Raw genomic sequence first — 22471 nt, 5'->3', positions numbered from 1 at the left:
TGTAGATGAGGAAACACTAAAACAAACGGAAAAATAGATTTATTTGTGACGGAAGATGCGACAGAGCGTTTTGATTGGTTCCTAAAGCCCGTGAAAATTGCCCCAACCAATAAAAGCGAAGAAGGGCATTCGATCTTGCCACCAGTCAAAGGTTTTATGTTTTTAATTTTGTTAGAGTTCTGATATTTCTATTTCGCTCTGTATGGAAACTTTAATTTATTTACCCAATCCGCGGTCTGAATTCTCTGTGCTGTTTGTCGTAACAATATACATCCAACAGACATCGATGTGCTTCTAGAATATTGATAATATTTGCCTCATTAGCGATAAAGCGCAGGTCCTAGCTTAGTTCGTCTCGAGTTACGGGAATCTTAAAGTGGGCATGCTGTCTCGTTATGAGAAATTCGACTGTGTTTTTGTTACACTGGTCACGCAAGGCTACGCCTCCGAATCCGTCGAGGCCGTGTCGCGTCACGCAATGACACCCAGGGGACGTTCCTCTCCCAAAAGCTCCATTTGAGCTTTGAGGGAGAAGATACACGAAGCAAAATGTAATGGAGTTGACATTTACTCGTCCGACACTTTACATCCTTATATAATACAAAAAATAACAATATTCTTTAGTTTCATATTAAATGCGCATCTTTATAAACGGAGTTACATGTCATAGCTATGAAGACGAACTTATTTTTCCTCACAAATGAAACTTTTTTTCCAATTCTTTATGATCGTTTGCCAACATACAATTTCCCATCTCGGGTCGCCACTCAATACTAGAAGTATAAGCAGATAAGCTAAGAGAGTTTAATCAACAAAATTGCCATTTCATAACGTTTATCATTTTTAAAAGAAATAAGATGCTGAACTGTTGGACTAAAAAAGTTAATAAAAAAACATATTTGTTAAAAAATTCATATTATAAACCATATTTTCCAAAAAATGTTGTAATTTAGTTTTCAATCCACAGCGAGCTTCCGAACGCCTTCACAGTATTTCGTTAGTGTTTCCTTTATTTGTCATTTTAAACTATTACTTTGATAACCCGCATTCAGGATAGCCGCCATGGCTGTCTTCATATTGGTATAGATTGATCAACAGAAAGGCCGCTGGCGAGCAAATAAGAAATATTAGAGGAGAGAGTGGAAGGCAAGTCTACCATGATGTAACTTAACCACTGAAATTCTGAGATCTCTCCAGGCTCCGCGCGCTTACTTTTCACCTCTCCCCATTTCCCAGCCCGTGCGAAACACGAAAGAGAGAGGTAAAAGCGAAAAACAATTTAAAAACCGCCCATTCCACCTAAGTTCTTAGTGTGTATTATAGAAAGAGTAAAGAGGCTTCCTTTTCCAGCAGCATTTTAGAGCCCAAGAGAGACGTCAGGTACAATCAGTCAGCATTTTAGCAGACGGCTTTTATAATTAAAAAGTCAGGAATGATTGAAAGCCAAAGAATGACAACGGTCACATGACACAAACTCCGCCATGCTGGAGGGCAAGCTCTGCTCCGGGACATTCTGAAACAAAGGAAAGTCAAGCTTGACTGGTTGAAGACGTTTTGGATGTTCCAGGGCGTTGCTTGCTCTCCAGCAAGGTGTTATTTTGTACCGTATGATCGTTAGCTGCAAAGGCCCATTGCCTATTCTTTGGCTCACGAATATTATTTGGCACAAGTATTTTATTGCTAAAACAAGCCGACTTTGCGATTGTCCGCTCCCTGGTAGACAACCAGGCTAATTCGCATTATAATATGTAGACCATCATGGCGGCTAATATGTAAATATGACCTACAGCTTACAACAGGGGGACATGAGACCTTCTCTTGCGGGCTCATCTCATTAAGTCGATCTCGATGGGAAAGCCCTGTCAGAGCTTGGTTTGATTGGCACGCCATGGGAACGTGGTGCCTTTCTTGACGGCAAATCTGTTGGCGGACACGTTTTGTCGCATTGTGGGTGATGGCATTCGTTTTCAATGAGCGTCCTACAGTTGGCCGAGCCATCGCTAGAGGACTGGTACCAATCGTCTAGAGCATCGTTTAGGTTCTTGCCACCAACCATGACTTTCAGCCAATCACTGCAAATAAACAAAAGTAGGTAGGTAAAACTTTATTTATACACGGAATCAATTCATGTTACATGCTCTTTTATCGAGCCGTGCTAAATTAATCAACTAACTAATTCATAAAAGTCATTAAGACATAAGAAAATGGATACCAAATTGAGTGAAACATAAAAATAAACAAAAATAAAATAAACACTAAGATAGTTGATGGTACATTTTACGGCGAATAAAAATAAGATACGAACGGGCACTGCGAATTAATTGCGATCGATATCGGTTTTTCAAAATCTGTTAGGCTTAACAGTTTTCAAAGTTAATCATGTTTGTTTGTAACTTGTAACTATAATAATAATAATAATAATAATAATAATAATAATAATAATAATAATAATAATAATAATAATAATAATAATAATAATAACAATAATAATAATAAACTTGTAATTATAATGACCGGAAGACATATTTGTTAGAAGCTATAGTTTTGTCATTAAAATCCATAGAAATAATTTCTTCGCTAACATTTAGCTTCATAGAGACTTTGGCAAAACTTAATATTAAAAACAGACTAAATTCAGCCACGACACAGCCCCTTTAATAATCATTTATCATTTGTCTCGTCTGCAAGAGGCTAAGGAAGCGCGGTGGCTTAACGATTAGCGCGTTGGACTAGGATTTAAGTGGTCCAGGGGTTGAGCCAAGTTGGCCGAACCGAGTTTTTGTATAGTAGAAAAGCCCCGAAAAGCCTCGCAAAAATGAGTCCTGGAAAATCGTTTATACTGTGCAAAAGACATATGGAGATGATTTCGAGCCCTGTTCTTTTGTCTATGGGCCCAAAAACGGATAAGAAAGGGACTTGGTGCCTTATGTCTTGCGTGATCATGAAGTGCGTTTTTAACGCTCCAAAAAATTACTCTTCCTATTCAGCCTATAGTATCTCCCCACCGTGGGTATGAAATGGAAAAAGCAAGATCTTCTTTTACCTCTCAAATGGCCTGAAGTTTTTAAATAGATTTCTTCTGGTTCCCACCATAACACCTATTTCAATAATGACACTAATGTATGAAGGCAGAGAATTTAAGCATACTTACTCTCGCGTGAGGATAGTGTGAGAATAGCACGACGGGGCAAACACGGCACTGCAAAAGAGAATTCGAACAATTTATTGTTTACTCGTGAAACAATTCTTTATCCAAGAGCGAGTATAATCTAGCTTGCTGTTAGCCATTTAATTATATAAAAATAACCGAGAAAAGGCGAAAACACAGTGCCAGTGCCAACAACAAAACAAACAAAGAATTCACGTCACTGAAAAACTATGACGTCATCACTTTAAAAATAATGTGAATTTCAACAAATCCATACTGCCTCTAAATGCACTCTGCTCGTGCGTGGTGTTGATTAAAACGGAGAAAATATAAGCTGTTTTAGTTTTTAGGGGTTTTGTGTTCTGGTCACGTGACTTACCAAATATGGTCATGACTACCGAAAATGAAGGCAACCTCCAATAGAACAAACATGACCAAAAACTAAACCCTTAGAAGTATCATAACAATCATTTTGTAGTTTAGGGTCTCCCCTCTTAATACGCGTGAAAAAAAAAAAAAAAACATTGCGCGAAGTTTAAACGCGCAAAAATTAATACCATATTATATAGCAAAGAATAAAAATTTAAAATATTTTGAAACTGCAACTATCTACCCTTGAAAATATCTTCTCGTCTTGTTTTCGACTAGCACCCTCCCTCTGATTACTGTTTTCATCAACTTATAAATCCACCAAAACCTCTTTAGTACAGTCACCAAAGTTTTCGTTTGCAGGCTCCTTATTTCTACATTGAGCCAGACCTTTCAATATTTCCATTAGTTCCTTAGTCTTTGACGACTGATCCATAAAGCAATGACTAAATCGCAAAATTTAACACACTTCTGCTTTATTTTATCTTGCAATAAAATTTGAACTTGCGAAATTCGGCTCCCGAATTTGTAAGTACGCGCAAAAATTAGAAAGAATAAGGTAAACGAAAACTTACCAAGCTAAACCTTTAGTGCGATTGAATGACTGTTTCAGTTGTTCTCCAAGTGAGAAAGCAATGGAACTAATGTAATTGTTGTCGTTTTGCTTTTCGGGCATTTGAGACACGGCCCAGGCTATTTGAGCTTGGTCATACAACCACTGGAAAACGAACAACGGACCTGTTAAAATTAGAGATAAAAAACATCAAACGGGTTATTCCTTCAAGAACTAAGTGAGTGAGCGCAATTTATACGACTATAATATGCCTAAATCTTCTGTCCTATACTTACAAATAGTCAAGGAATTTAAACCTTTTTCTTCCAGACTCAGTCTTTGACGGAAGCCTAGTGTGTGGTAAGCAACAGTTTTGTAGTGATTCTAAATTTAAGTTCGTGGATGAACCAGAGTGTATGACCATTAAATTAAAAGCGACAGAGCAGTACTTTCACGTGGTTCTGTTAATTTATTATGCCTTTTGTGAATACGGTGTTTCCAACTCGTAAACCTTATTGTGTGACTATTCAAATGGAGGCTATTGACGGAGCAGAGTAGTACTTTCATGTGTACTGTTTTTTTTTTATGCTATACAAGGTGGTTTTAACTTTCAGGTCTGCAGATGAAACACTAGTGTGTGACCACTCAATAAAAAGCTATTGAGCAGTACTTTCCTTGCTTTAAAGGTCTTGGATGAAGAAGAGAAGAGCAGAGCTAAGAAAATCAACTTTCTACTGACTCTACAGAAACGTCGAGCTCAGATTATTTTGAGTATAGATCCAAACTGAGGAAACGCTACAGTCGAACCTAGACAAGCGGACTAATGGTACTGGAAAGACGATACATGTCTTACCTTCCGTTGATACAAAAATGGGGGCATTTACACTCTCTCCCAATTAGACTATATAGGAGTATCTAGAAGAGGTCAGGAAAGGAATTGTCTTCGGTATAATGCACTATAACCGTTGCAACTTACTGTGTTGCGGGGATTTACTGTCTGTGCGATACACGTTCTCTGCAAAGTAACACCTCCACTTTTCTGCAGGATTTCTTCTTGCACAATCATCCGGAACAACACCTCGCCAATATCTAAGATTGAGGAGAAAGCAAACTTGATGCTCTCAAACAAGACGAAATTAAAGGTTAACTAAAATGTCTTATAAAAAGGTTGGCCAGTTAATTCATTTATTGAAATCTTATCATCATCATCATCATCATCATCATCATCATCATCATCATCATCATCATCTTTTTTTTTAAAAATTTTGTACCCAGAAGAACACACTGAATAGCCACGAGGGAAACGGTAGAAGTTAACAAATCTGGATTATGGGAACCGCAGCCGTTAAGCCGGTCACCTGACGGGTCACGTGTCTACTTACGCCATTCCCTGCTTGATCATGTTAGTCTCCTGCGCTGGCTGACAGTTCATTTTGCCTCCGTGACACGCAGGAATGTCTAAGTACCATCCAGAGTCGGCCAGGCCTCGGACCTGAACTTTAAGGCCGGCCATATGAAGTCTTCGTGCCAGTCTGTCCAAGTTGAGGATAACGCCGATACCACCAGCACTGTGAAACGAAACAAATAGAGATTCATTCCTCGCTTCTCGTTAGTTCATTTATTCGTTCGTTCTCTTGCTCGTATGTTCTTTTCATCTTTGTGTTTTTTGTTTGTTTTTTGTTCCTTTTATGCCTTTTGTGCGTTTCATTTTGTGAGTCCGTTCGTCTGTTCGCCCGTTCGTTTGTTCGCAAGTTCGTCTGTTTGTCTGTTAGTCTGTTCTTCCTTTCGTTCGTTCGTTCTGTTCGTCTGTTTTTTCGTTTGTCTGTGTGTCCTTTCGTTCGACCGTTCGACCGTTCGTCCGTTCGTCCATCCGTTCCTCCGTTCCTCCGTTCCTCCGTCTGTCTGTCCGTCCGTCCGTTCGTCCGTCCATTCGTCTGTTTATCCGTTTGTCCGTTCTTTCATTCGTCTGTTCGTCCGTCCGAAGAGTAACTATAGGACTATTATTTATAAGGTCTGACAAACTTTGCAACAAGTTAATAACAACAAGATAAAAAAAGTGTTGATATACCTGCTTCCAGCTAGAAGTAAATGCTTTGCGTGGTAAAGGCCTTTAAACATCAGTTCTTTGATCACTTTTTCCAATATTCTTGTTCCAAGAAATGAGAACCGCTCTGTAAATCAAACACACAAATCCAATGGGTAACTCGAGAATTCGTTTAGGAAAAAAAAATACATGCATAAAAAAGTTAACTTGATTATTAAAAGGATGAAAAAACAATTGTCTTTATTCCGTATAAAGCCAAATGATTCCCGATACAGGAATGCAGTGGTTAAGGCACAACTTCTTTGGCAGCACGATAAAAAACATTGTGTGTTCTGACCAAATAACACTGACAAAAATATGCCAGCAGGACATTAAACACATTCAAACGTGTACGATACTTTTGCTAGAGGCTTTGACAGACAGCGGTAAGAAAGTATCATAAACCTATGTTGCGGCCTCAAGTACTGAAGCAAAACCCTTGTGAGACAGCACATTGGTACTACTTGACTGTTAAATATGTTAACTTTGATTTTACACGACGTCGACCGCTTAGCAAGAAAACAAAGATCTTGACTACATTTTTGATCGTGATTACAAAGACGACTGTGTTTCAGAGGTTCTGTGTTTCGGATGTGTGTGGAGAAGGCCCGGGGGGGGGGGGGGGGTACCTCCATAAATTTCGGATAGGGGTGTGCCGCGAAGGTTCTTAAACCCTGACCCTATTTAAGGATAAAGAAAGCGAAAATTGATACCCTTTTTAAGGCCCAAAACCGAAAAAGGACACCCTATTCCAGAGGAGGAGGAGCGTTCCGTGACGACCCAAATAACGGCTAACCGCGTGCGGCAAAACACAAATTTTTATAAAATCGCTTTAATAATACTTAAACGGATAGTACAGTTTTAAGATACCTTTTTTTTCGTTTAGCTGGGCGTTTACTTTAGCTGATAGTAGTTAGGTACCCTATCTAAGGATCACACCGGGAACACCATGCCAAAAGGAGCAAAAATGACACTATTTAAGGACCGAGAGCCTCAAAACCATACCCTATCCCGCGGCACACCCCTATATAGGCCATATATGGGAGTACCCCCTCCCCGGGGGGGGGAGAAGGCCTAGTGCAGATAGGCCCGTTTCTGCTCGAAAAGGGAGGGGGAGGGGGAGAGGTGGTGCAGTGGTGCAGGTAATTACTTTATTGCTCTAGTAAGAGGGCAGGGAGTTTCATCTAGATCTACCACTGCATCAAGAAAATATCGCGATTAACGATACATGTATAGGCAAATGATGTGACCTCACCTCCTGTTTCCCACCTGGATGCATTACCACTCCAAGCATCACTCGAGCAGTATGGTATGTACCTGATGACAAACAAGATTGATAAGCATATACATGTAATTAAATTCTCTTAAAGATTTGGATGCAAAATCAATTGTGTAGAATACGAATCAAACGACTGATCCGTTAAGTGCGATTTTTTTCATAAAGATATAAAACCAAATGTCCTCGACTAGTCTTCCCTGCTGAAAGATTTGTGTAGAACTAGCGAAAGAGACGTTTTGGGAGCTCGGGTGTCCTCGTTCTCTATCTTACATCAAATGGACTAAAAGTTAAACTTTTACCATCAAAATACGTGTTCTGTACCGTCAAATGTCAAAGCTAATTCTCAGCTCCCATCCATTACGACCATTTTCCTAGTGGAACTCCCGTTTTCCTAATTGCTTGGGTTGTCAGTTTTATAACCAACGGCCTGAAGCCTGAGGCGAGTAGCATATCTACAAAACTAAAGGCCTGGCTAAACTAGAAAACATTGTTGCGGACGCAAATATTTCCCAGTTTAACCACGCGGGAAACATTTGCTGCGGAAAGAAATTTTGCTTCACGGAAACAAAAAAATGTTTCTACCTCAAGCCAAAAACATTTTTGCTTCCCGGACACAAATTTTGCTCCCGAAACATATGTTGCCCAGTTTAGCCACCTCAGAAACAATGTTGATTAGCTTGTTTAACCACTCGGGCAGCAAAACATTTTCCTTGCGTCCCCGCTAATTTAGCCACCTAGGAAACATGACAAGGAACAATGTTTCTGCAACAATGTTTCCTAGTTTAGCCAAGCCTTAACAGTTGTTTGGAATTCTTACACGTGATTTGCATTCCACCAGCTCGGGTTTTCACTGGGATCAGTCGAAAGTATTCCGTTACCTGTTAGAGGATTAAACACAGAATATTAAAAAGCTGTACGTGATGGCAAGAACAGTTTAGTACTAAACAGTGAAAAAGTAATGCATCAGTTAAATGGACTGTGTCACGGCTAAGTTAAGTTTATTTTATTACGTTTTGCCAAATACTCGCTGTGAAACTTAATGTTTGCAAAGAAATTACTTCTATGGATCTAAATGACGATACCATAGCGTCATTGCAAGCAAATGTGTCTCCCGGGCGTTAAGTTACAAGCAAACAAGATTAACTTTAAAAACTGTTCAGCCCGACAATATTTCAAAATTCCATATCGCAGTCCGTTTCAATCTTTGTCGCTTTGGCCATCCGTACCTTCTTTTGTATTTGGTGTGTATTATTGAAATGTTCCTTCACTGTTTTAAGAGGTTCCTTTTATATTTCAACGAATTTGATGGTCATTTCTCATGCCTAAAGTTTGCGAAAATCCGTGATACAGTCCCTTTATTACAAGCAGTGCAATTAGCTTTTTGTGCAAAAAAGTGAGTAAATGCCCAGGACGAGGTGGGGGACAATCAAGCTGTTCAGATTCCCTTTATTACATGGTACATGATACTTATTCACGGAAATGCATGTCTGCTGTGGACTTCAACTGAGAAGGAGCAAAACCAAACAGGCAAAGGAGAACAGTGTGAGAAAACTTGAAAAATGTTGAACATTGTCTGTGCGCACTGTCCACTTTTGTTTCCCTTGAGCGCGAGCAAAAAGCGTTGAACGAGAGTAAAAAAACAGTAGAAAATTAAAAGTGATGCAACTTGCCCTCCACCTACCGTGTATGTTTTTCGCAGACTCCCTTTCGGAAAAGCAGCTAACGACTAGCGATTTTAAATTGGGGAGACATGGACCTAACGGTTGGTGCCGGATCGGGAAGCATGGGTTCGAGCCTTGAAATTAAAGCCTCTCCCCACCCAGGAGCAAGAACATGCGTACCTTAATTGCGGGGGGAGGGGGTGGTGCACAGAGGCGGCGGAGCGTATATAGGGACGTTGTCCCAAAAATACTCAATATCTTATCTGAGTATTTCCGTTCTAGAAAATTTGTGTTTTCTGAGGAGTTTCAAGACCAAAAACTTCCGAAGATTCTCCGGTTGTCCAAGGAAGTTTCGAAGATGTTTGAACTAATTTTTCGCTGCGTTCGCGATATTTTCGGCACCAAAACGGGGGGGGGGGGGGGGAGGGGGAGGGGCTGACCCCCCAAATTTTTGTTTCGGAAGGCTGCAGCCCCCCTCCCCTGTCGCCCCTGCTCCGCCGCCTATGGTGCATGAATGCCATTCCTTACCCAGGAGGACAAGCAACAGCCCTACTCGCTTCATGACTCAGAACCGGAGGTACGAAAGAGCCCTGATTAACTGCTTGGCTTTGTCGATACTCACTGTATTATTAAAAATGTACTAGAATTACGACGGAATCCGCCAGGACTTCGAGTATTAATTGGACAAAAATATGTACCGAAATTATTTACATCTTATTACAAACGTCTGTGTTTCTGTTCCAAATATCTTATCAAAACAAATCATTTCTAACAACGCCAAACGTTGAAAACAAATTTCGAAGTTCCACTGCCGGAATTCCACTGAATCGCTGAAAAGACGATGTTACGAAAAAGCTTCACGTGAGATTTTAGTTAACATGATTCTTGTGAACTTTGAAATTCATTTGTATTCGTTCATTTTCTCATACTCTGATAAGAAATTGTTGTTGGTGTTATCATGTATAATTACTTGCATCTTTAGCTTATAAAAAGGGTAGAAAATAACGCAATAGGATTTAAATTATTTTGATACTCGATTGGTGACGAACCTGTAAAACTAGCTTTTTAGCTAAGTGTTCTGACCACGCTAAATAAATTAAAGTTTTATTTTTTTTGTCCAACTAAAATTAATATTACTCGATTTCCTGATGGCTTCCCTCTTAAACTCTTAAATTATTTAGATCTTTTCTCACCTTCTTTCGTTTTGCTCCAATGACGAGATGACATCAACTCCTTCATATTTTTATACCTTTCATCACAAGATGCGGCGCTATCACAAAACTCACCGCCTGATCAAAAGAGAAGTAAAATAAGTAGCATGGATTAAAAAGCTGATGATTTAAAACTCTGTATTTAACAACCCACGCCTTGAGAGGCGCGGTGGCCTAATGGTTAGTGGACTGGACTCCGGATCGAACGGTCCAGTTTGAAGCCCTGGCCGGGGCACTACGTTGTGTTATTGGGCAAGACACTTTACTCTCATAGTACCTCTCTTCAACCAGGTGTATAAATGGGTACCGGCGAATTTAATACTGGGGGATAACCCTACGATGGACTAGCATCCCATTCAGGGGGGAGTAGAAATATTGCTAGCCGCTTAATGTTACCGAAACCGGGATAAGCTCCGGCAGTATGGGCCGCATGGCTCGAGGCTTTCCCTTATTTAACAAAGGCCATGCCACTTTGGTTGGGGTAGGTAATCACATCGGCTTTGCTTTTACAAATATTTATACAATTAAAAGGGTAAACATTTTAAAATAGCCAGACGAAAACAAAAACAAAGGCGTAGCTCATTCAACGAGTGAAATAAATGTTCCATGTCATGGGCATGTTAAAATGGTAGTCATAAATTTAAAAAAAAAACGTATAACATTCTTTTTGAAGAAAAAAGTAGCGCTACAATTTCTTTCGTGTTTTTCGCTTTTTACTGCTCGAAGTCATAAGTAAGCGAATGTTTTGTGATTTCTCTTCCGTGAAACAAAATTTAAAGGTAATTCAATGAACAATTATTCCCAGGCGAACTTTTCAAGCCAGAATATTCTTCCTAAGTTACTCAGAAAATTAAAGGATATTCTTTGCATACCAGCAAAACAGAAACGTTGACAACGGAAGCCCTAGACGAAATGGAAACATGCCTTAAATGCGATAGCTTTTCACTTAATAGACAGGTATTAATAGACCCTACAATTTCACTTTTTTAAAAGAGCTAACTGTGTATAAAAGCTGGTAAACAGAAATAAAATATTTCTTTCTTTGATATTGAAGAGCATGTTAACTCAGTAGGGAAGACGTGAAACTTTTCACGAGCATTTAAGGGCCGTTACAATAGGTCAAGTAATTTTAATAAACGATTTTCTTACTTGCAAAGTGTGTGTGTGTGTGTTTTTTTAAATTAAATTAAGGGATTACAAACTGACAAACACAATAAGGAAAAACTCCGAGGTAGCCCATAAGATTGCAGAGAATTAAAAATAATTTCTACCTAACCGACAAAAAGGGGGTTTAAGCCTGTCAAATTGTTTGTTTTTCTGCAGTTAATCGGAAAGGATTACAAACTGACAAAAAACAACAAAGAATAATTTTGAGCGAACCCTAGAAATTAACTTTTTAATGATTACAAATGGATTAAAGAAAGCTAAAAATCATATCTACCGAGCCGACAAAAAATGGGATTTGGCTGCTCAGTCAAAATTATTTCATCATGACGAGCTTAGCCCTCAAAAAAAATTCTGTCCAGGAGGTCTTTTAATCTTGTACATAACTTGTCACCGCATGCCAGGAAATGTGAAATGAAACCGGTCCTAGTTATATGTACGTGATCTGTTTCTTGTGTCACGCAGTTTCTGCTTTCGCGGTTTTGAAACGTGCCGGTGGATCTTCTTTAAGAATATTATTTGCTAAATTGTCGATATCGGCATCGTTTGCGACCTTAAATCGATGATAAATGTTTCATAAGTTTTCCGGGCAACACGGTCAACTTTGAGTCGGCGTTTATGTGTTTTTGTATCAGTTATACGACATTGGATATCCGACGGACAGCCGAAAGCATAAGTGGACTGTGGTAAGTTACAAATGTAAAAGCGAGTCAACGAAAATAATATCGGTAAAAGCGAGATCAACAGTAATTTTCCCGCGGAAACAAGTTGAATGTATGAAGATTGGGGCTTTCAAGGAGTCGATTGTTGCAGGCTTCACGACATGAATTGAGTAGCATTGTTACCAATTTTAAAAGTGTTTTTATCGCATTTTTGTGACATGTTCCTCGCTACATTGCAAAACTCGTATGGGTGAATGCGAAACAGGAAAGCCATGCAAGATTGTGCAAGGGTTTCGTCTAATAAACGAAAAGAGATTCGGCATTTTCGTCTAATGGTTACAGTTGCCGGGTTAATTTATTCTGGCGGGAAATACGAGGTAACGCAATTCGCAAGCAGCGCGGCTCGCCGCCGTTCATCCAAGATAGAAGCAAGACAAACACCGCAGCACAATGGTAAGTTGTATTTTTTTATTTGTGGAATATAAACTTGAGCTTGGGTTTTCAGTTTCACTACGGTCGCTTATGTCAAGCGCTGTAATAATAATCAGCTTGCGGTGCTTAAACCTGGCTAATCGCGCGCTGACTTATTTCGCTCTACTAACCTCGCGCTAATTTTTTCTGTCTTACTTGGGTGGTGAGTTCTTTACTGAGCTCTTGTTATCTGTGGGCAGAATATTAACCTCGCGCTAAATTATTCTGCCTTACTTGGGTAGTGAGCTGAGTTCTTTACTGAGCTCTTGTTATCTGTGGGCAGAATATAACCTCGCGCTAAATTATTCTGTCTTACTGGGGTAGTGAGCTGAGTTCTTTACTGAGCTCTTGTTATCTGTGGGCAGAATATAACCTCGCGCTAATTAAATTATTCTGTCTTACTGGGGTAGTGAGCTGAGTTCTTTACTGAGCTCTTGTTATCTGTGGGCAGAATATAACCTCGCGCTAAATTATTCTGTCTTACTGGGGTAGTGAGCTAAGTTCTTTACTGAGCTCTTGTTATCTGTGGGCAGAATATTAACCTCGCGCTAAATTATTCTGTCTTACTGGGGTAGTGAGTTCTTTACTGAGCTCTTGTTATCTGTGGGCAGAATATAACCTCGCGCTAAATTATTCTGTCTTACTGGGGTAGTGAGCTGAGTTCTTTACTGAGCTCTTGTTATCTGTGGGCAGAATATTAACCTCGCGCTAAATTTTTCTTTCTTGCTTCGTTGGTTAGTTCAATATTTATCTTGCGTTTTTTTTTCAATCCGCGATTGAAATTTTATTGAGCTGTTTTAAGACATGAACATCAAAACCCAAATCCGGCTAAAATATTTGCTTTTTCTTTCTCCACAGAGAAGCCGCGGCTGTTATGACTGACACCTCACTGTACATTGCGGCAGTTTAACGTGCGAACTACGATCTTATGTTACCGATCTTAATCCCCTTAATGGAGAAATATTCTCCACTAAGGGGATTAAGATCTAATTTGCATAATTTTTTTTCGAGGACTAAGCTCGTCAGTCAGAGTATTTTCAAGTTTGAAGCTTGGAAATATAGTAACTGCAGGGCATAGGCATGAACAACCAAAATTTGGTAGCGTGACCTGTAAAGATCTGCTTGTAAGATTAAAGCTTTCTATTCAGTATGACTTAACGACATTTCTCCTTATTTTTTTTTCTGATAATTCTTCTGATCCTATAAGGCTCGTATTTGCCGCCTAACTTGCTAATCCGATTAGTTAATGACATCAAAGGCGAGAGGTTTTTCCGATCAACGCGATGATCCCTGCTTTGCAAGCTGCAGGTAGGTTTAAAAAAAATTGCTACTGTAGGAAGGAAGGTGATAAGAAATTACCACAAAAGACGAAATTCCAGCTTAGTTGGGTCCATCGAAATGTCAAGTGCCTCGTCGTGACCGAGAAAACGATATTCAATTTAAATTAACCTTTAAAGGGACCGTGTCACGGATTTAAGCCAAACTTAGGCATAGGACAGACGTCGTCTGGGCATAGGAAATGACCATCAGATTTGTTTAAAAATACAAAATAACCTCTTAAATCAGTGAAGGAACATTTCAATAACATAGCAAATACAAAAGAAGGCAAGGATGGCCAAAAGCGACGAAGATTGGAACGGATTGCGATATGAGTTTTTGAAATATGGTCCGGCGGAACAGTTTTCAAAGTTAATCTTGTCTTGTAACTTTAAATTATAACGCCCGGGAGACACATTTGACTGAAATGAAGCTATGTTTTTTTTCATTTAGAATCATAGAATTAATTTCTTTGCAAACATTTAGTTTCATAGCGATTATTTGACAAAATTTTATAACATAAAATTAAATTAGTCGTGAAATAGTCCCTTTAAATCACTTCAAGAGTCAAAGCGTAATTGGTTCTTAAACGCAGTCCGAGTGTGCGTGGATACACGTGACCATTCAAATTAAAATCTATTGAGTAATACTAAAATTAATGAAATACTTTTTGAGCTTGTGGATGACACCCTCGTGTGTGACCATTCAATTGAAAGCTATTGAGCAGTACTTTCAAGGGGCAGCTTTGCTTCTTTTGGAGTTTTTTAATTTCGGAAAAATAGAATTTTTAACTTGGGAAATCTTGGGGTTTTCTTGGGAAAAAGAACAGTGTGATTACTGTTCAAGTTTTTTGACAACTATGATTTAGGTCTATGGGAGTTTCTCTAATGAGTCTAAAACTCGGGCGACGGACTGATTGCTAAGTTAAGTAAAATAAATTCGTTAATACAAGTTAACTTACCTTCCAGATACACGATCCATCTTTTGCTGCCACGAGCTTTTCTCAGATAGTATCTAAAATAAAGTAGAGATGTTACGAAAAAGGAAATTATAAGCATGTAAGTATACAGTGTAAAAGTAATATATAAAAAACAGAAGGGTGAATGTGAAAATCAGTTTCAGTATTAAAATAACTAGATATTGTTTAGTCTTTTTGGGAACTGAATGCCATATTATGAACTCAACATTTGTTTGTTACTTCTTCACATTGATTCTGAAATCTCGTGTAAACTATTTTAAACGTAATTCTACGGGATAAGTTGACAAGGTTTTTTGTCCAGTTTTCTTTTCCAAGCAAAATTTTGTATATTGGACAATTCGCTAGAAATATCCGACATCCCGAGAAAAAAGTCCGCAGCTACGAGAACATCGCCCGCCAACAGAAAAACTCAATGACCTCGTCGCTATAGTCTCTGCCGAAAGAAAAAATAGCGGGATGATGCGTTTAACCGGCGTTTTATCAGAAAAACAAACGCGACCCACGGCGGCGATTTTTCTTTGTTTCTATTTGGTTGCAGACGTTGACATTACCCCTGACAAACAACGATATCAGCTTCTATTTGACCCACAGACAGTCACAAACAGAACTAGTTAAGTACAGATTTTAGAGACATCCTTTGTGTGGTTGCCGTGGTTGTTTCATTGGCCACGCTTGGATTCCTTTTTCAGTCTTAAAATTACAATATCACTGACGCTTACAAAAAGCAATTAACTACAACCATTCAAAGTAAGAATTAATAAAGCAAGAGCACGTTTGTACTACATGCAATTAACTCTTATATTTCAATCATTTTGTATTCAAAAGGTTTCATTTAAGGTCGGTGGTCTACTGACACTTCTGATCAGAAAAAGATGTTCGTCTTAAATATGTAAGTCTTAAATACGTCTTAAACCTTATTTTAAATATGTACATCTAGTGCAGATAGCAATTAAATGATAAACAAAGAGCAATGTTAAATAGCTTTGAAATTTCTTCCGGAAAACAAGTGCTTTGATCACGAGGAATCCGTAACTGGACTACAGTTCTCGCGACATATTTCGGATAGTGTCTGTCGGTAATTTAACTGAACATCTCTTCTTCTAAAGAACCAACCAGAATTATAATCCAAGAATTTGTCAAAAGACTGATAATGGTTCAGAGATATAGAAACTTGGAAAGTGAGGAACAATAACCTGGCTGAATTGCGCCAGCTGAATCTTATAACACTTCTTCTTATTTTTTGAAAGTTTAATTGAAGAACTGATGGTCGCAAGATCTAGAAATACAGCTTTAAACCTAGTTACCTAAATTTGTTGTATTGGCAACAAGAATGCATGTTGATTTTTGAAGTTGTTCACTCAAAAATTTTGAGTAATAAGTGTAGTGTTAAAGACATTTCACTAAACTCTGTTGGTTGGACTAGGGTGGGGTTACACTTTCTCAAGATTTACCTTGCATTTTCAATTAAACGAACAGGTTTAGCTGGCATAAAACCAAACAAACCACATACATGTGAAACGCTGGCTCCGAACGTCTGCTGAAATAAGTTCGGTTCCTTCAGATGTACACCTTATCGATACAAGCAGCCTTAAAGGAATCTTCCGGAAAATAGTTTGACTCTATTTGTTATCTTATATATGTGAAAACCTGATGCAGTTACAAAGTATTTAGAACTTTCTTCTGAGTTGCGCCCACATCTATCGATAGTCATCTGAATAAATTAACATCCCTAGCATTTGAGAAATACTTTTCCCTGTAAATTTTGCAAACGCTTGCCCTTGGCTTAATTTGGTACTATTGGCCTAGAAGCTGGGACCCGTTTCTTGGAAGCCCAGAACACTTTTCGGGCCCGTAAAGCCATTTTAAATTATCTGTATTTTAAAACCAGAGAAGTGTATAGGCTTGAAACTTTGTATGAAGGAAACCTCTGTTCATATTAAAAATATCATGGAATTAAACAGCTTTGTATTAATAAGGTTATAGATTTTGCTATGGCTTTTCGGGTGCGATTTCTTTTCGGGACCTTGGAGAAACGGGCCACTGTGTATGATTGTGTATGGGGCGTTCTAGTCAGGACTGCACCATGTGAAACAGTCACTTAGATTGCAAAGAACGAACTGCACTTTTTCACGGATAACACAGAGAGCGAAGTAATTAACTGTGCCGTCTTTGGCTTAAGTTCTTATTGTCGCCACTTTTCAATTCAAGGCTCACTTTTTCGGATCCTTTTTCAATGAATAAGTTAAGTGTCTGTCATCGTAAACTAGAAGATTTCCTCGAGCAGTACTTTTAACTTCTCCATATTTTCCTCCTCCGCAAAACTACACACGAACAATACTTATCTTAAGCATCCAAACGTTTGAGATTAACTGCGGTAGCCAGGGAGAACTAAAACTGCGGTTTTGATCTTCAAAGCACCGCATGCGGGAAAGTATATGACAAATCCGAATTAATTTTCCGTGTGAAGCTACCCGCGCGCCGCGCGTGGTCCTCATTAGGTATCTTTAAGCGCTCTACGATTCTCATATTGATAAATATACTGATAAGTATTTCAACAGCACAAGTGTCACCACACACGATAACAACAAGCGGTATTTGATCGCCGTATAGATCGCTTACCCTGCCGAGGTGCCGTCGTTGCATGTGACGTTCCTGTCTTGGAGATAGTGTCTGTTCATGCTGAACGCATCTCTAGAGAAACAACCTTTGGCAAGGTGGAGTAAATGGTTGAACTGAGCGGTAAGCTCCGCTACTGACTCCTTGAGATCGATGGAGCAGTCTACTACTGCAATAGATAAGAACGACAGGCAGAACGCCGCTGTAAAAACACGGAACTGCCGAAGAGAAAAAATAGAGAGAAATATTAGTTATTTGTTTTCTAAACATTGTTAACACCCGGTGTTACTTACAAATAGTTGGAGTGCCATGAGTTTTAAAACAAAGGTGGGTTTTGGCGCGGCCTGGCGAAGGTTTTACAATGATGAATGGCCGGTCAAGAAAAAAATGTTGCATCTATTTTAAAACTGCCCTTTCAATTCCTGGGGTTTTTCATGGAAAATTACTCTTACGTTAGCGCTTTTAATTATTGGTTGCCTGCCGTGTGCATAACGTGGCTTAAACCGCATTTTCGTCAAGTTAAAACTAATTAAAGGTTCGTCATAATTGAATAACTATTCACAATTGCCACAAATTGGTTTCTCGTAAATGCGATTAAACTTTCGAACTCGCGCAAACTGCCAGCTACGTCGCGAGAAAGGTCCAACAAAGATACTGCATTCTCATTAATATTTTGGCATTATTACTCACCATTTCTGACGCAAAAATACAATCCTTGTCCTTTTACACGCTCCGGAGGTATTCTTTCAGTAAAAGATTTTTACTGAGTTCCTGTGTTATAAAGTGCGCTCTGTTAACGCAATGACACAACTCTGTTACTAACGCAGAGTGGTGAGGAATTAGTGAAATTTCCGAGGGCAACGGGACACTGTATACGGCGACCCAGAAATAAACGAAAGTGTGTCGCACGAGTGGACTATATAGCGTTGAGCCTCCATACTGAAATGTGATTGGTCGCGGCGACTAAAAAGGGTACAGGGCTAATTGCTCAATTATTACACTCTATAGCCGTGAAAAACCGCCGAGTTAATTCGGGCCTCTTCAATTACATACCCGTGCACGTCATTGGATCAACCGCTAATTCTTTATGCAATGACAGCGATCTGATACAAATATTTACATAGAAATGCCCCATGGTCTTTTTGGTTTACTTTAATTGCCTGAATTAAATCGTAAATTGTAGCGCGTGCGTGAATGCTAAAGACGGAGGCACGCGTTTCCACCGCACGAGAAATTTTAATCACCGCACGACTGGAAGATAGTTTTTTTTTCCCTTTGAGAGGTAAAGCTCGCTGAAACCAATTAAGGGAGTGATACCGTTTCATGCGTTCCTTCCCACTTGGGACCCCTTTGGCGGTTGATCAAAAGGATGTTTTAATTGTAACCCGTAGGATCAAAGATAAAAAGTCAAAAACCGCAGCGGAAAGAATTGTTTACTTCTAGTGTAACCGTTTATAGAACGAGCGAACGAGTCCCTAAGAAATTCTCGAAACAGTTAATGGGCAAGCTCTTGTGCCACTTAAAGCAGTTTATTTAAACCCCCCTTGTGTAAATTCCGTTCGAATCCGCTTATTCTGCCGTCACGAAATGTACCGCGTTTAACACAAGACGTGTTTATTTGCACAGTGAGTAATGCGAGGATACAAGCGTGTTTATCGTTAGTTTATCACAAATGACAATAGCAGACAACGTGTTTTTAATTGTTTTGGAGCCAAGCGCTTTTAAATTAAATACATCGCGAGCTATATATCACAAGAGAGCACTCGACGAAGAGCACGATAAATAGACAAAGCTTTAAATACTCCAGAGGAGTCTCTCGTGTTCAATTTAGCTAAATAGCTAAGGTCTTAAAACGGATAAACCATTGTAAACGGCTAAAACAAGCAAAATGGGAACTCAAGTTGACTTCTGTCTAATGCTTCAGGAGAAAGCCGTCTGCTTAATAACTCTCCAGTCGATGTGTTCAAATATTATTCTTCCTTTTAGTTAAATATTAGAGGGGGAATATTTTGCTGCCCTGTGAGCTTTACGAAAAGGATAAATACACGAATACCGAGGAACGTGGCGTGACTGAGAAAGAAAAACATGTTCTCGCATAAGGGTCATTTTTTTACCAAAAAAATAGTTGGTATAAAAAACTCTAACCTTTAACCGAAGAAGGATGTCCGCTACTTTATAATGAGATATATACAAAAAAACATTTTGTCTAAATGTTGTGGAATTTGCAGAGCGGGAAAGAATTTCTCTCACAACATGCATCGGAGAATTGTTAAAATTCTTGAACGGGGCGAAGCTGAGAAAATTGTCCTTGAATGTGGGGTAACAAAAATAGATGGAGGTTTCTCGACTTTTCTTCACCAATCACACACTGTTAACGAATACAAATGATCCATAAATTGACGCAAATCCGGCAAATACTGCCTGCCAATCTAGAAAAATATTTTTCTATAAAAGGTACACTTTTACTGATGTTAAAATATATAATTCTATTTTTTCCTAAAATAAAATGCATTTGAGTACATGTTTGCCCATTGTGACAGAGGGATATACGCTTAGGTATATGCCTCAAATAGTTGTGGAAGTAGTACTTACTCAGCTAAGAATTTTTCTGATCCCAGCTGACATTATCTCGGATAACAATGTTTTCATCACGGTCTCTTTCAAAGCAAATGAATGAATAAAGTAAAGGTAATTTTTGTTGTTTGAACGGATTATCTCTTTTGGGGTGACCCAAGTGCTGATTGATCGACTACATGGAGCGCAGTGAACTTTGATGTTGTAGTTGGGCCATCCCAATAAAATGTTTCATTTCCCATCGCCCCGTCTCTTGTGATGGTGGGTCGGTCGGTCGGGCAAAAAAAAGAATAAGAACTTTGAGGGGCTTGGGTTCCTTTGAAGCCGGATTTGCAACGATTTTGTTTCGCGATTTCGTTGAGAATGTTGGAACATCGTTATGTCCTGCGCCCTCTTTCCATGTTAATAAGACAAGGACATCAATCCAATGTTGTTTAAGATCTGTCTGTAATGTCTTGCTCTTGGTCTGGATTTTTTTCACAAAATGGGTCAGTCGGGCGATGGGAAAGAAACATTTTATTGGGATGGCCTTAACAAAAAAATGAGATCAAATCGTGCGCAAGAGCAATAAATGGTTTTAATAATTGATTTCTTGATCTATATCCGTATTGAATGCATTGTATACTGTTCTCTTAATATACCAGTATTTTTTACCCGTGTTATCATGTACGACTCTGATATTTGACAGCCAGTTTTTTTTACAGATTGGCACCTTGAAGTTTCCGGCCTTTGTTCCTCAATTGTGATTCTGACAAACTCCAAGAAAATAGGGTTGCTGAGCTGAAGTTTGTTCCAGCGTCCATCTCGAGTCGTTTCGTAAAATTCCAGAGTGTTCAATTTTGAAGGACCCAGTTGTCGGAAAAACAGCTTCACATGAAACGCCCTTCTGATGACTAATAAACGATGAACTTGTAAGAAAAAAACGTTTACTTGAAAATAAACTCACACGATTCAAGAGAAAGATTTCTTCTCGAAAAATCTTGCATAAAATTCTCATAAAATTACCATATGAAACATCTCTGGTATTTTGTTCCGAGAATAGCGATGTCGCAGGCCAAACAAACCTATTTATGTGTTAATTGACGTCTATTTTTCCTAGTTTATAAACATAATAAAATATGACTGTAATAACAGCGAAGTTCACTTAAATAGCGATGATCAAAAAAGTGGGCTTATCTCTGTGTTGTTAAATATTGTTCTTTCCCCTGATGACCTCCTAATTTCCTATCTACTTAAAATTCAACATATTCTACTCTAAGGAACTTTGGAATTAACAGAATCGATTTACGTAGATACACTAACGGATGGGACTTAGTTTTTTTCTTTTCAGGAAATTACCTGTTAATAAAAAGAAGGAGAAAAAAATTTCAACTACAGCAGCTTCTAGCTGCTTCAATCTTTACAAACCACAGGAAGCCCACGCACAACTGTCAGCAATAATTTACGTATACGGTACCTCAAAATCCAACAGTTTTTATGAGTATTCACCCTGCGAGCGAAGCTTCTTTTAACTTTCCTACAGAAAGGTTTTGCTAGCAAATTGAACGTGTTTTGAGTCAGAGAGCAGGCAGACCAACAAGCAAAATTACGAGCCCTGTTTTATAATATACAGCTACGTTATGTTTTAATTTATTTGCATTCCTCTCGTTGCGTCTACTTTCTACAATCTAACCGCAGGCATTAATCCCTTATTTCCTGCCCTCGGCGTAGTAAAGTCATCCTGCACCGCAATTAGAACCCGGAAAATACTTTGTGGCCGTCAAAATACACATAAAATTTCAGGCTGCCAATGTCATGTATTTGCCGTGTACAAGCTTTTGACATATGTTATGTTACGGAGGGATTACTTCTTTCCGCTGGTCGCAAAAAGAAAAACAGCAAAGTGTTATTTTTAGCAGCCACGGTCTTCCGCAAATAAAACCGCCCTCTGCCGGTGGAAATATCGATCACGAACATACAAACGCTGCAAATTGACCAAATTGGCCACAAAACTCGTTAATAAAAGTATTTTTAAAATTTCTAAATTGTCTAAATTGTACCAATTTGTTGACGCTAAAACTACCGTACAACTATAGCTATGAAGCACCCGGTGTTTTCGGGAAAACCACCCCACTTACATGTCTGTTAAGGGTAAAGCCTAATTTAACATTTTTACTGGGATAAGCCTTCCCGAAAATATAGCCTCCCACAAATAACCGCAACACAGGTTTGCTCCTAAAGAAAGATATGCCTTCTTCCGATTATATGGGCCCCCTTTTTTACAACTTTTTGCAATTTTTATTTTTTTGATCCTCATTAAAGGACTCTAGGGTTTGTTCAGTGCCTCAAATCGTTTAATTGTTTAGAGATTTTGCTGTAATGTTCATAATAGTTAGTCCCCTATG

The 22471-nt window shown here is 38.9% G+C and overlaps 1 protein-coding gene across 2 annotated transcripts; it reads right to left on the bottom strand.

The window, feature by feature from the left end:
* Positions 1-928: 928 nt before the first annotated feature.
* Positions 929-18611, bottom strand: LOC144640146 (palmitoleoyl-protein carboxylesterase notum1a-like). Of its 2 annotated transcripts, none has more exons than XM_078499360.1 (12): positions 18204-18611; positions 17517-17731; positions 14880-14932; positions 10287-10382; positions 8250-8310; positions 7409-7470; positions 6139-6241; positions 5453-5638; positions 5047-5159; positions 4093-4255; positions 3152-3199; positions 929-2072 (listed from the first exon to the last, which is right to left on the bottom strand). In XM_078499360.1, the coding sequence occupies exons 1-12, from the start codon at positions 18204-18206 to the stop codon at positions 1835-1837; spliced, it is 1341 nt and encodes a 446-aa protein (XP_078355486.1). In that variant the 5' UTR covers positions 18207-18611; the 3' UTR covers positions 929-1834. The 2 variants fall into 2 exon arrangements, with proteins under 2 accessions (XP_078355486.1, XP_078355485.1); XM_078499359.1 differs by lacking the exon at positions 18204-18611 and adding an exon at positions 17966-18129.
* Between the last annotated feature and the right edge of the window lie 3860 nt (positions 18612-22471).

Source organism: Oculina patagonica, unplaced genomic scaffold (assembly GCF_052425735.1).
Source record: "Oculina patagonica isolate OP01 unplaced genomic scaffold, crgOcupat unplaced2, whole genome shotgun sequence".
NCBI lineage: Eukaryota > Metazoa > Cnidaria > Anthozoa > Scleractinia > Oculinidae > Oculina > Oculina patagonica.
This window is presented reverse-complemented; position numbering and strand designations above follow the sequence as displayed.